Here is a 14,583-nt window from a genome sequence, read left to right on the forward strand (position 1 = left end):
ATTTTAATAGTTTTTATGTAATAGCTGGGTTATTTTACTCTCTTTAGATTTAATAACACTCACTTAGCATTTATAAAGAGCACTTTAAGTGTTCAAAGCACTTTGCATATATTACTTTAATAATCCTTACAAGGAAGTAATACAATTCTTATTTTCCTGGGTTGTGTGTATGAATGTGTACGTGTTGCATGAAGACTGAGAACAGTAACAATTGCCTACTGTTTTAAGATGATGCCTGAAACAATATTATGCTTTTATCAGTTTTATGGGTATCAAGCAACCCATGTCCATTGGGGCATGATTTCAGAAAAAAAAATCCTTACCTAAACAGAGAAACAGAATGACCACTGGTGAGTAAACAAGCAGAAGGAGCAGGAATTACTTCCAATCACCTTCCCCATTGAATTTTCTTGTGATAAACTGGTAAGGGAGCATTAGAAATCTTCCAATCTTTCTTCTTTCCTTCTTCCCTCTTCCCTAACCCTTCCCAGCAGACAGGTAACATTGAAAATGCGGATCATGTGACTGTAGCAGCATCTAACACCACTTAAGCAGTCACAACTTTCCCAAATTTCATTTCCTTGGGAGTCGTAGGTGACAGATTCTGCATTCATCCTATAAGGTAGCCCACATGCGGAGTTCTTGATTCAAAAATTGTTGCCCTGTGATGATGCACTGACTCAAAAATTGTTGCCCTATGATTTCACTCAATTTTAAAGGTGACAAACACAAGAATTTCAGAAGTATATAGATAGACCTACTATATCTGAAAGACCAAGGCCACTCTTTTGAAGACAAAAAAAGTTGGCATAGAGCACCACAGGGCTGAAAGAGGGGTCAAAGAGGCCATCTATGTTAAAAGTGAACAGCCCTCTCTTAACAAATAGGGAGGGATACAATACCACCTCTCTCCTACTACTATACAGTCCTTTGTGTTGATTCACTCTGATTCAGGTGACACTGAGGGTACAGATGAACCCCCAAGTGGCCTCAATGACTCTCAGAGAGCTAACAGCTGATCTTCAGAATGCCAATGACCAAATGACGGCAAAGAATAGAAACCCTTCCGTTCCCCTTCAGTCAGAACTGAAGAAGATTCTTGGGGAAGAAGAAAAACATTTTCAAGAAAAGAAAAGAAAAAAACCAAGAAAATCCAGTTGCCTTTTGAAAAGCACTTCTGGGGCATAACCTGGATGACTGAGAATCTCCACAGACATAAACCTATTACACTCAGATGATACACAAAAACAACTTTTACTTGTGTCTCCAGCCATTTGTCTGAAATGGTATAGGGTTTCCTGCCTGAGCAGGGGGTTGGAATAGATGACCTCCAAGGTCTCTTCCAGCTACTACTTCCTCCTCCTTCTTCTTCTTCTTCTTCTTCTTCTTCTTCTTCTTCTTCTTCTTCTTCTTCTTCTTCTTCTTCTTCTTATTATTATTATTATTATTATTATTATTATTATTATTATTATTTCCATTATCTGATGAAGAGTTTAAACAAATAATTTTAAAATGCCAAGCAGAAAAACACCAGGATCGAATATATTTCCTATAGAGAGGTAAAATATTAATAGATCTTTTGGTGCCAAAACTTTGTCAATTGCATCATGAGGTACTTAATAAGGGAATAGTACCAGAGATATTATATTGCAATTAAGCAAGAGATTTAGTAGTATACAGTGTAGATATTTATTAACTGCCATGGAAATAATGAAATTTAAAAATGATATACAGCAATTTTTAAAGGAAGACTTGTTCTCCATTACCTGCTTTGGGCCAAGGTTTTCTGAAATCCACTCTTTTTCTTCAGTGAATCTGAACTGGGTAAAGGAATCTCCTGAAAACAAAATGACATTTAAGTTGAATAAACACCCCATTTATTAGAAATGACTGAGGTTATATTAATGGAAAAAATCAAGCATGAGATACAAATAATATCTCATTCCCTGTTTCACACTATTCAAGAAGTAACCACGATTACAAAAATGGTGAGAACATAAGGTGTCGCTAGAAGTAAGGACCAGTCAGCAGAATAAGAGTTATAGTTCAGCCTCTTATTATGCTTCCAGATTCCCTGTTTATTGTCTTTCAGACTGTAAGAAAGCACATGTGGGACAATCTGTGTTACAAACAAACTGGAAACTCCTTTTCTTAGACTTAGAGCCTCTTAAAGTAAAATAGATTTTGCAAAATGTAGGGCACACTGCACACTTTATGCAGCATCCAGCGAGAATCAAAACTGGCATTTACCTAATTCAGAGAAATAGTTTTTATTTTGTTTGAAGAAAACTCCATCAGTTAGTGGTGTGCACTAAAGGCAAGTTTGTGTTCAGGTTTTCATACTTCTGAAACTAGCATTGTTTAATTTGAACACTTCCAGCATGCCGGGTATTGGTTCAGGTCTAAAGCAAAATCTTGCTTCAGACAACCTGCTGAATCGTTCTCCCTGTTAACAATCAGAGGGAACTGGACTGCTATCATATATTTAACTATTGAGAGAACTGAATGATCAAGGCATTTTTGAGGGATGAAACATTCCCAGATAGAGGCAGATGCAGAATTTGTCTGCGAGAGACAAAGCAATTCCTGCCCCGTCTTCTGGGGGAAGGAGAAATTGATAAATATTATATTGCTTCATGTGTGATTAACTAAACCATGACTAAAACAGAGTTTGGATCACCTATCTTCCTTTTTTCAATTATTTTTAAAAAGTGCAGCTGCAATTACATTGGCTGTACTGTTTTGTCTATAGTGGTTTAGCATATCTTGGTTTTTAAAGAGCTCAAACATGCATTGTATAAACAAGCATTTACTAGAAATAGCATTGACCCCATTGATCCTTTATGATATATGCAAGTTTTCAAATAACATAATAAAGGATGAAAGTATTTTGCACTATATTACACACTATGAGTTTCTGTTCACAAAAGAATTTTATGCAGCTTGTAAAAAAATAAAATAAGTGAAAGCCCCAATAGCACTAGTAAGGATTTTAATTAATTTTTAGGCATGTGCCATATTGCAGAACACCAACAAACAAGAGAAATTATAACATGTCTAATTCTAAAATCTATTAGGATCTTAGTAGGTTACTGCACTATTTATTGTCTATAGATCATTAGCTTTTTCATATGTAACATCCAAGAGCAGGTGGGTTGTAACAATTGTGAACACTTCCTGCCAACTTAAAATAAATGCCTCTTATCTATGTGATGGAAGAAAACTAATAGTTTGATTTTCTGCCAACTGAAAAATACAGAATACAACAGAAGTCAATAATGACTAGTGTCACAGTAGATATTTCAGAAAATATTTCAAAGTGAGATGATGATGGTAAATTTATTACGGTATATATATGTGTGTTTGTGTGTGTGTGTGTGTGTGTGTGTGTGTGTGTGTGTGTCTGCTAGATCAATATGCCTCCATGTCTATGTAAAAATGCTGCATTTAGCTACATCTTACAATGTAGTTTCATTTTGCCTCTACCCTCCAAAATGTATGCGTCTAATTCTTAGTCGTTCCAGAGCATTAAACTGACTTATTTAGTGGCATCCCTGTGTGGCCTCAAATGCTCTCAATTAATGAGCATTTCAAGGTAGTTGCTTCTTAACCTACACTGTTAAACCTCAGGGAATTATGAGGGCAGTTCAGAAATAAACCTCCATTTGATTATCAATGACAGACACTCGGAGATACAGAACTTTTATTATACACATTAGAAAACTACAACATTATATTACTTTTCAGCATAATCACCATTCAAATTGAGGCACTTGTCATAATGTCTTACAAGGTTTGAAATTCCTTAGTAGTAGTCGCTTGGCCCCAAATCTGGGCTATGGGGTTGGTGATCAAAAATATCCCAATCGAATTGCTTCAGAAGTTCTTGGGTGCGTATAGTGGTGTGCAGGTGAGAATTACTGTGAACCGACACCACACTGAAAGTCAGCATACCCCGATGCTTGTTATGGATGGCTCGTCTGAGTTTTCATAATGTTTCATAGTAGACTTCTGAATTGATGGTCGAACCACATTCCATGAAGTTCACTAGCAGTACTCCTTTGTCATCTTCACATTTGGCGGGATTTTCTATAGCACCACTTCCGCTGTGGTGTTGGTTCATGATAATGCTGGCCTACACACTGCTAGACACACCCAAGAACTTTTGAAGCAGTTCCGTTGGGATGTTTTTGAATGAACCTTTATTGTCAGAGTACAACCATGTATACATTGAGATTGGCTGAGCCTCCCTTCGTGCCCCCAACCCCAACTTACCATGACACAAACCCTCTATCTTATTACACCATGTGAACTAATTGCACAACACACCGGCCTCGCAAGTTAATCATGCATAAAGTTTATAAAATTATGTCCTGTTCAAAAGCCTAACAGCCCTTGGATAAAAGCTGTTCTTCAGCCTGTTGATACAGCTGGCTATACTCCTATATCTCCTGCCCGATGGTAGGAGAGTAAAGAGATACCGTCCAGTGTGTGAGTCATCCCTGAGAATTTTCCTCACTCTTCCAAGGCAGCGAGCCCTGGTGATGTCATCCAGTTGTGTCAGGGGACAGCCCACAATGTCTTGTGCTGTGCTCACCACCCTCTGTAATGCTTTCCTATCTGTGGCTGTCAGACCAGCATACCAAACCACAATACAGTATGAGAGGACGCTCTCTATAGTAGACTGGTAGAAGAGGATCATTAGCCGTTGTTCTACCCTGTTCTTCCGCAAGACCCTAAGAAAGAAAAGTCTCTGTTGGGCCTTTCTGGCCACCTGGGCTGTATTAACTTTCCAGGTAAGATCTTCGCAGAGATAGACTCCCAGAAAATTAAACCAATGTTCAGGTGCAAGTTGTTGTTGCAACACCATATGGATAGTTTTTGTACCTCCCCCCTGTATGCTGATCATCCCCTCCATAGCCCAGATTTGGCACCAAGTGACTACTACGAAGGAATTTCAAACCTTGTAAGACATTATGACAAGTGCCTCAATTTGAATGGCGATTATGTTGAAAAGTAATGTAATGCTGTAGTTTTCTAATGTATATAAAAGTTCTGTATCTCTGACTTTCTGTCACTGATAACCAAATGGAGGTTGATTTCCAAATTGTCCTTGTATTACAAAATAAAGAGAAAAGATGGTTGGATAAAAGTTATGTTGAATCTCTGAAATACTGTAAAGACTGGAAATAGGCCCATTCAAATACTATGGAGGTTTTGAGTCAAGAAGAACAAGATTACATTAGAAATGAAATATTTCAGATTATGACCAGATAATTGCTTCTCTAGTCTCAGCAAAAGGACAGTTGATGCAGCATTCTCTCCTGAGAATATGTTTGAGAGGATGTGCTTTGACGATCATAGAAAAATTGCTCACAAATAATTAGATTTCTACTAACTCACAACTGCCTTATCAAGTAGACCTCTAAAAGGTCACTGCAATAGGAATGTAAAGTTGTTGTTGTTGTTGTTGTTGTTGTTGTTGTTGTTGTTGTTATTATTATTATTATTATTATTATTATTATTATTATTATTATTATTATTTCAATTTCTATACTGCCCTTCTCCCGAAGGACTCAGGGCGGTTAACAGGGCATATATAAATAACAATACAAAAGTTAAAAAGAAATTAAACAAATGCCCAATTAAAATACAATAACAATAAAAACAGTAAAAAACCCATTAAAAAACCCTAATATTCCCCATCAGGCCAGACCAGCTAGTTCAAATAAGTGGGTCTTCAGCCCGCGCCGGAAGGAGCGAAGGTCCGATGCCATCCGGAGCTCAACCGGCAGTTGGTTCCATAACGCCGGAGCGCCCACGGAGAAGGCCCTCCCCCTGGGGGCCACCAGTCGACATTCCCTGACCGGAGTCACCCTGAGGAGGCCCTCTCTGTGGGCACGCACAGGGCAGAGGGGAGTTGACGCCGGCAGCAGGTGGTCCTCGAGGTATCCCGGACCCATGCCATGTAAGGACTTAAAGATCATAACCAAAACCTTGAACCTCACCCGGAAGACAACTGGTAACCAATGTAGCTCGCGGAGCAAAGGTGTAACATGGGAGTACCGGGAAACTCCCAAGACAACTCTCGCGGCCGCATTCTGTACCAGTTGGAGCCTCTGAGTGGTCTTCAAGGGAAGCCCCATGTAAAGAGCATTGCAGTAGTCCAGGCGAGAGGTCACGAGCGCATGAGTGACCGTACAGAGGGCATCCCAGTCCAGATAGGGCCGCAACTGGTGCACCAGGCGAACCTGGGTGAAAGCCCCCCTAGTCACGGCCACTATATGGTCTTCCAGAGTAAGTCGTGAATCTAGGAGGACTCCCAAGTTGCGAGCCCTATCCATGGGGGGTAAGGACTCACCCCCCATAAGAAGAGATGGAATATTTTGAATGTCCCGGGATGCCGGAATACACAGCCACTCAGTCTTGTCAGGGTTGAGTTGAAGTCTGTTCCTCCCCATCCAGGCCCGAACCACCTCCAGGCAACGGGACATCACATCGAGGGCATCACTGGGGTGGTTTGGGGTCGAAATGAAAAGTTGGGTATCATCGGCATATTGATGATACCCAACTCCAAAACCACGAATGATCTCACCCAGTGGTTTCATGTAGATGTTGAACAGGAGAGGCGAGAGGACCGACCCCTGAGGAACTCCACAAGCGAGAGTCCTAGGGGTCGACCTCTGTCCTCCTGCCAACACCGACTGCGAGCGTCCCAGGAGATAGGAGAACCACCGAAGAACTGTGCCTCCCACTCCCAATCCCCTGAGACGCCGCAGCAGGATACCATGGTCGATGGTATCGAAAGCCGCCGAGAGGTCTAATAGGACAAGGACAGAGGAATGTCCTCTGTCCCGAGCCCTCCAGAGATCATTCACCAGAGCAACCAATGCCGTCTCCATGCTGTACCCGGGCCTGAAACCCGATTGGAACGGGTCTAGATAATCCGCTTCATCCAGGACCAGGGGAAGCTGATGCGCCACCACACTCTCAACAACCTTCGCAAGAAAGCGAAAGCGAAAGTTGTTCAAGACAGCTGGGTCCAGAACAGGCTTCTTGAGGAGAGGTCTCACCACCGCCTCCTTCAAGATGGCGGGGAAATTACCCTCACTCAAGGTTAGGTACAGCTAAGGAATCTATCAGGATCCATTAAGCGTCTGGGGTGGTACCATCTAATTGGCTCCGTACCCCCATGGTGGGGGGTGGCAAAACGGAAGACCAGCCGCAGGAGGTGATGATCGTTCCATGACAGGGGCATAAAAAATGGAGAGCCCCCACCAAGATCATCAAACCACCGTCCAGATAAGAAAACCAGGTCAAGGGTGTGGCCTCCCTCATGAGTTGGTTCAGAAATTACTTGCGTCAGGTCCATGGCCGTCATGGAAGCCATGAACTCCCGAGCTAGCTCAGATGAGCCTCCCAGGGATGGTAGATTGAAGTCACCCAAAACTATAAGTTTGGGGAACTCAATCACCAACCCCGAGAGGATATCGAGCAGCTTGGGCAGGGCTGCCGCTGCGCGACTAGGCGAAAAGTACACCAGCAGCAAGCCCAACTGCGCCCCCGGACCAAATCTCAAAAAGAGATACTCACACCCAACTATCTGAGGAACGGTGGTCTCCCGCGGACATAAGGTCTCCCTGATAGCTACCGCCACACCCCCACCCCTACTTTGAGCTCGTGGCCGGTGTAGCACCCGGAAACCTGGTTATGCAGTATGCATCTATAAATAAGCTATTCAGCTCTAATCACTGGATAAACACATATAGATGTAGCAGTTCTGAGTTACTTAGGTTGTTCTTGTTGACTACTTTTTTTTTAAAGCCAACCTGCCTTGCATTTTTATGTCATGTTCTTGATTTTCAAAGACAACAGCATGTATTGATTAGAACTGCTTTGTATACTTTTTTGTACAAATGACAATTCCTGTCCTTTAGGGGGAAAAAACTAATTAGGCTATTTGTTCTTTTATCGCTGGGGTTGAGAAATGAAACCACATTGTCTGCTAATTTGTGAATTGATTACAGAAGGATAACAGTCCCCACTCTCTTCACTCATAGTAATATCACAGTAGACGTTTTCATAAACAAGCAGTTTAAGGGTGGCACAAAATATCACAGAGGAGATTTATCAAATAATAAAAGCAATAAGTGCAATTCATCAGAAGCACATTCAGCATAAATTAGTTTAATGGCATGTGGTTTAACCAATTATCTTAAAAAAATTCTTAGCACAACAATAATTTCATGTTATTCTATAAATATTAATAAAGTATTGGACAATAAACTGTGAATGGTTTCAAATTTAAAAATAATCAATTTTTAATTCCAGGTAAAAGTAATTGGAAATTAAAGCAACATGAAAATTGTTTTGGAAGAAAACAGGCCCATATTTCAGCCTCCTCTTTTCAATTTCTCACATTCAGAAGTGGGAAATCTATAACAGACATTTATATCCCATTGCAACTCTTTAAACGAACTGGAACCCAAATAAGTAAGTTCCTGGGTCCTGAAGGGTCCTGATATTAGCTAAAATCACTTTTAACCAAACTGAAACCAGAGTTCTAGAGCTCATGGTTAGACATACAAAAAATAAAATAATTAATACTAATGTGTATCTCAATTCCAATAAGTAAATCACGTTGAGGTTGAAACATGCAAAATCTCAACAGCCATTTCCAACTACTCTGAGCTTGGACCTAAACAGATGTTTTGAATGTTTCGCTCGGAGGATGGTAGAGAATAAGTTGCTTTAAAGTCTTCTGCCCGTTTCAGATCCTATAATTTGGCTTTGGGTTTTTGGCTGTTTGTGGGTAGTATCGACAAACTTTTTCCATCCTGGCTGTCATGTCCTTGCTTCCATTGATTCATCTTGATGAGAGAGTGGCATTTGTTAAAAAATAAAATAAAATGGGGCTGATCACATGGTAGGGATGACTTTTCACAGCTGCACACCTACTAGCCTGCCTGGTAAGTTACTTCATGTGGATGGATGAATTGCATTTAGCTTTTATTTATATGTGTATGCACTATTGTGTATGCTTCACACCAATGTAGCCAACGCAGTTAAGGTTCTTCAAATGTAAAGACTACTAATACAATATTCACTTCTTGAGCTTTTGGGTTCATGCTGCGTATGCTCCTGGGAGCTAATGCCTGGCTTCAGAATGCATCTAAAATTGCAAAAACAAAACAAAACAAAACAACTTGTTGCTGGCTCAGGATGGTTTAGCTGTGTCTGCACTCTCTGCGTGCTCTAAGCTTTTGTTCATTTATCGTGAAAGCGATTCATGCAGTTAAGAAGCACTATAGGTCATTAGTTTACTTCATTATGCAGCCAACAGCCACCCTTATGTTCAAGCAAAAATCAGTAAAGATCACATAATTGTTTTTATTGGCAGGAAGCATGTTTTTTTTTTTAAAAAAACCATCTTTTTCAGATCTAATTCTTGATTTTGCTAAATAGGTGGGATGCAGTGCTTATAGAAATACTGAATAAGAATATTGAATAGGAGTTCAGTGTGGGAATGGCCAGTTTTTTGGCCTCCCAACCTTCAGCTTTCCCAAACGTTTCTTATCGGCCTCTACGTGAATTACAGTGATGAGCACACTCTCCTGGTTCACACAGGATGGCATGTGGGAGGTTTGGGAAATGCTATGATAGAGCTTTCACATATATCTTTTAGTATCTTGTTTTTGTATGATCTCATAGGCACCTGAGTAGTTCTCACTACGTATCCAATTATCACTATGTATCCTATTTTTTTGAGATTGATGGGGTTTATGTAATGTTGTATTTGGTATTCAGAAAAAGGAGGTGAATAAAAGTTCAGCGGGCAGTTGCTCAGAATTTTTTGGAGAGACGAGGCTGCCTGGCTGGTTCAGAGCATCTCTATCAACCCAGGTCTGAATTCTTTTCCCTACAGTTCAGTTTTTGAAAACTAAAAATATGAATAAACCTCTGTACTTGTATGAATTAAGATTTGACTTAAATACTATATGTCTGTTAACACATTTTCTTTCATACAGTGCCAGAAATTGCTTGCAGAGGACCTTGCGTTTGCTATTATTCTTTTTGGGGGCGGGGGGGGTTACTGCTTTATCTGACTTGTGCTACATTCCTTAAGCAAAAAAGTTTTTTTAAACTTTTTGAGATATACTTATGCTAAGTACTTGCTTTTTAACTTGTGAATACACACACACACAAACACACACACTGAGAGAGAGAGAGAGAGAGATATTCATACACACAAATGATTGTTTCCAGCTGTATCTGAAACATGCTCTTTTAAATTTGGTACATAATTATTGTCTGAATATTATGTTCTCTACAAAATATGTCAAATTCTGTATTTCCTGATTATCTTTGATTGAAAGGGAAGAAAGGTATGACAAAGAGAAAATGAAAGGGTAGTCCAATCTACTTAGATGTTCCATAGAATCCATCAGTCAAAATGAAAATCAGTTAAAACAAGCTGACATTCAGCTAAGCTCCTGTAAGTTGCAGGAAACACAAAGCAGGCATCTGCCTTTACCCATTTCTATGCCACTCAATAGCATAGCATAGAAAGTACAGCTTTTTAATCAAAATTAAATATGTAAATGTTGTTTTTTACAGTGATACTTTATAGTATCACTATAAAAGACAATATTTACATATTTAATTTTGATTAAAAAGCCCTGTTATGTAGTTCTTATTTGTGTTATGCATTGTTTTTAATCCATAAAGTACAGAGTAAAAAATATCTTTTGAAATAATTCTCTCAAAACAACTGGCACGCACTATTCACAAGTTGTAGCTGATTCTCCAGATGGTGAGAATTTTTCAATCTAACTTTTGTCAGTATGATTTTCTTTTCTGCATAACTAGCCAGAAATTTCAATAACCAGATATAGATTTCCTTATACTTTAAATATTTGTTCAATGTTGCTTACAATGTCCTGAGCCCTTATTAACCATTAAATTGTTTATTTCTCAAGCTTCATTTGTAATATGTTTGAACCTTCTCTATTTTTTAACACACATGCACAGCAGTGCATCAAAAAACAGACTGTACAAAGATCCATGGGTTAGAGAGACTTGACCTCTTTAGTCCTCTTCATGGATATATTGTAAGATCAAGAATGGCTCTCAAATAAAGAAAGGCATTTAGTCATCCTCTTTATCTCTTAACGTAAAAGGCCTTTCTTGAGAGATTCCATAATATGCAGGTGCAGTGCTTTTTTTGTAAAAGAAAAAGGTGCCGGAACTCACACATGTCATACAACCCACCTTGCCTACCATACAAGGTTCCATCCAAAAAAGGTGCCGGAACTCCGTTCTGACGTTCTATGACAAAAAAACCCTGTGCAGGTGAATGCCTGTTTCAAAAATCCCCAATGGAACAAAAGGTGACACAATCTCTACATGGCATAAATTTAAACACAACCTCTTTCTGCAAATTTGAATCCATCTTATTTATATACAGTTGCTTCCAGATTTAAAGTAAGAAAACGTGAACATGGCAGGGGCAGACTTGCGATATCCTTTCAGTCAATATTACGCAACATCACCTTTGGCGGAAACAACAGCTTTGGAATATTTCATATAACCAGACAAGTCTTTCTATTCTTGCTTTTAATTTTTCCCTACTTTTCTAGTTGAGAAATATTCTTAGATCTCTTTTCACACACTATACGTTTACAGTCTCCCCCCCCCCCCGGATTTTCAATAATATTCAAGAGAAGGCCATCCCAAAATCCTTACAATTTTTTTCCTGTAAATATTTCATGATTGATTTGCAGACATGTTTTGGGTCATTGCTTTGCTGAAATATCTACTCTCTTTTCAAGTTCAGCATCTTCAGTAACAGTGAGGCATTAGCTTCTAATCTACAACATTAGCTTCTACAACTTCAGGCGCTTTCTATTCTCCAAAGCTCCTGAAGGCAGGACAAGAAGCAACGGATGGAAACTAATCAAGGAGAAAAGCAACCTAGAACTAAGGAGAAACTTCCTGACAGTTAGAACAATTAACCAGTGGAACAACCTGCCTCCAGAAGCGGTGAATGCTCCAACACTGGAAGTTTTTAAGAAGAGACTGGACAGCCATTTGTCTGAAATGGTATAGGGCCGTGGTGGCGAACCTATGGCACGTGTGCCACAGGTGGCACCCAGAACCTTTTCTGTGGGCACGTGTGCTGTCGCCCCAGTCCTAGACCTTCAGCTGGGTTTTATAAAACCTTTTCAATTAGGCCTCCACCGCCATGTGCCAAAAAAAAGGTTCAATAAATCAATCAATTCCAACTTCTCGTGGGAAAAAAAAGATCATGCAAAGTTGGGATTGATTGATTGAACTTTTTAGTCCCACCCAGTCTGCCATTACCATCGCTGCCATGCCCAACCAATGGGCCACACCCACCCAGTACCTGATGATACGTAAGTGGGTTTTGGGTTGCAGTTTGGGCACTTGGTCTCTAAAAGGTTCGCCATCACTGGTATAGGGTTTCCTGCCTGAGCAGGGGGCTGGACTCGATGACCTCCAAGGTCCCTTCCAACTTTATCATTATTATTGATCATCGCACAGTCAGCCAGATGTTCAGACTGGATTTGGCATTTTTGTCTACCTATCGATCCTTACCAAGTACCTGGGATAGGCACATGTGGATGTTTGATGGTATTATAGATATTGTCACAGGATGGAAGCAGTTCCTAGTAAGGCCTAGTAATTGCCTTTTCTAATTGACTAATGGTGAATTTATTTATTTATTTATTTATTTAATAATATTTATATACCGCCCTTCTCCCGAAGGACTCAGGGCGGTGAACAGGGCAAGAATAAAAATACAAATTACAAAAATTAAAAAAGGATTAAACATATGCCCACTAAAAACAGTAAATACAATATTAAAACCCCAATAAACCCCCCCAAATCCCCCATCAGGCCAGGCCGGCTTGTTCGAATAAGAATGTTTTTAGATTGCGACGAAAGGAGCAAAGATCGGGTGCCATCCGGAGCTCAACCGGTAACTGATTCCATAGCTCCGGGGCGCCCACAGAGAAGGATCTCCCCCTGGGGGCCACCAATCGACATTCTCTGATCGGTGGCACCCTGAGGAGGCCCTCTCTGTGGGAACGCACAGGGCGAAGGGACGTTGATGCCGGCAGCAGGTGTTCCCTAAGGTACTCCGGACCCCTGCCATGTAGGGCCTTAAACACCATTACTAGTACCTTGAATCTAGTACTAGTACCTTCAATGCCAATGGTGTTCAAGTGGTGCTCCAGTTGTTTTGGGATTGCACCCAAGGTGCCTATTACTATTGGTACTACCCTTGCTTGCCTTTGCCACAGTCTTTCTATTTCTATTTGTAGATCTTTGTATTTTATTATCTTCTCCAGTTCTTTCTCGTCTATTCTGTTGTTGTTGTTATATTATTATTATTATTATTTTGCCATGAGTTCTAAAAAAAAGGTGTCTTCCTGGGAAATCTCACATGCAGATTAGCACTACATAAGCACTACTTTGCTGTGGATCTTCAGAACACTATTTTAAAGGGACTGTGGGGATCTGTGATGGCACAGTGGTTAGAACGGAGTAATTGCAGGCTGACACTGCCCTCTGACAAAAGTTCAATCCTGATTGGCTCAAGGTTGATTCAACCCTCCATCTTTCCAAGGTCAGTAAAATGAGGACCCAGATTGTTGGGGGCAATATGTTGACTCTGTAAACTGCCCATAGAGTGCTGTAAAGCTCTATGAAGCAGTATATAAGTCTAAGTGCTATTGCTATTGCTCTCTGTGGGTTCTGTTTTACAGATCTGAATACTTATCAGGCAGTTCTACCAGAGATTTTTTTGCTCTTGAGATCTAGCCTTGACTTTAATATTTCCATGTAACTACTACTTCTTAACAATAGTTCTCACAGCTGAAATTGCTAGCCAGTAGATTAAAGAATTCTTACAGCCTTTCCCTTTTACAGTATATAACAGTGAATTATCTTCGTTTTCAAATATTCAAATATCTGCTTAGAGACACCCATGATTGCTGAAAATAGACTCAACAATTCTGAGAGACTGGAATATTTGTACTTTGAAATTGTCTTCCATGACTTTTTGTAAGTACAATGAGTCAGACACCTTTTTTGGCATTATTAACCACTTTGCTGCTATGATCCATCAAGTCATACCCAATTTTTGGTGACCTTTTGCATAAAAGCTCCAAGCTATCCTGTCTCTCTCGCCTCATCACACAATTTTGCAAGCTGCATGTCTGTAGCTTCAGTACTTCTTCTATTTACTTCAAGTGCTGCTGACCACTTCTCCTTCCATAGAATAAAAGAAAATTGCAGCAGCATTCAGTGGTATATTCGGCATTATGTATATTTCCAAGTTCTTCTACAAAACACACAAAAAACTAAGTTAGCATTGTCACCTGCCTAACAGATTATATCAATCTGCTTATAACTCATCAATACTGTTTAGAAATTTTAGAATTTATATAGTGTAATTTTAGAGTCCCTGCATGCTCTCTGAGCTTCATTGTTTCCTTGCAGATGTTTCATCACTCAACTAGATAACATCATCAGTGTTAACAAGTGTTGAGTTTA

At 40.0% G+C, this 14,583-nt stretch overlaps 1 protein-coding gene across 4 annotated transcripts in view; it reads right to left on the reverse strand.

Annotated features, from left to right (window-relative positions):
- AVEN (apoptosis and caspase activation inhibitor) overlaps window positions 1-14,583 on the reverse strand; it is a 136,142-nt gene that overhangs the window by 15,520 nt on the left and 106,039 nt on the right. For all 4 annotated transcript variants that reach the window (XM_083348134.1, XM_083348133.1, XM_083348136.1 and 1 more), the window contains one exon: window positions 1,767-1,837. In XM_083348134.1, the coding sequence (XP_083204260.1) occupies window positions 1,767-1,837 (71 nt within the window). The remainder of the gene's footprint in view (window positions 1-1,766; window positions 1,838-14,583) is intronic.

Source organism: Vipera ursinii, assembly GCF_947247035.1.
Source record: "Vipera ursinii genome assembly, chromosome: 1".
Classification (NCBI taxonomy): domain Eukaryota; kingdom Metazoa; phylum Chordata; class Lepidosauria; order Squamata; family Viperidae; genus Vipera; species Vipera ursinii.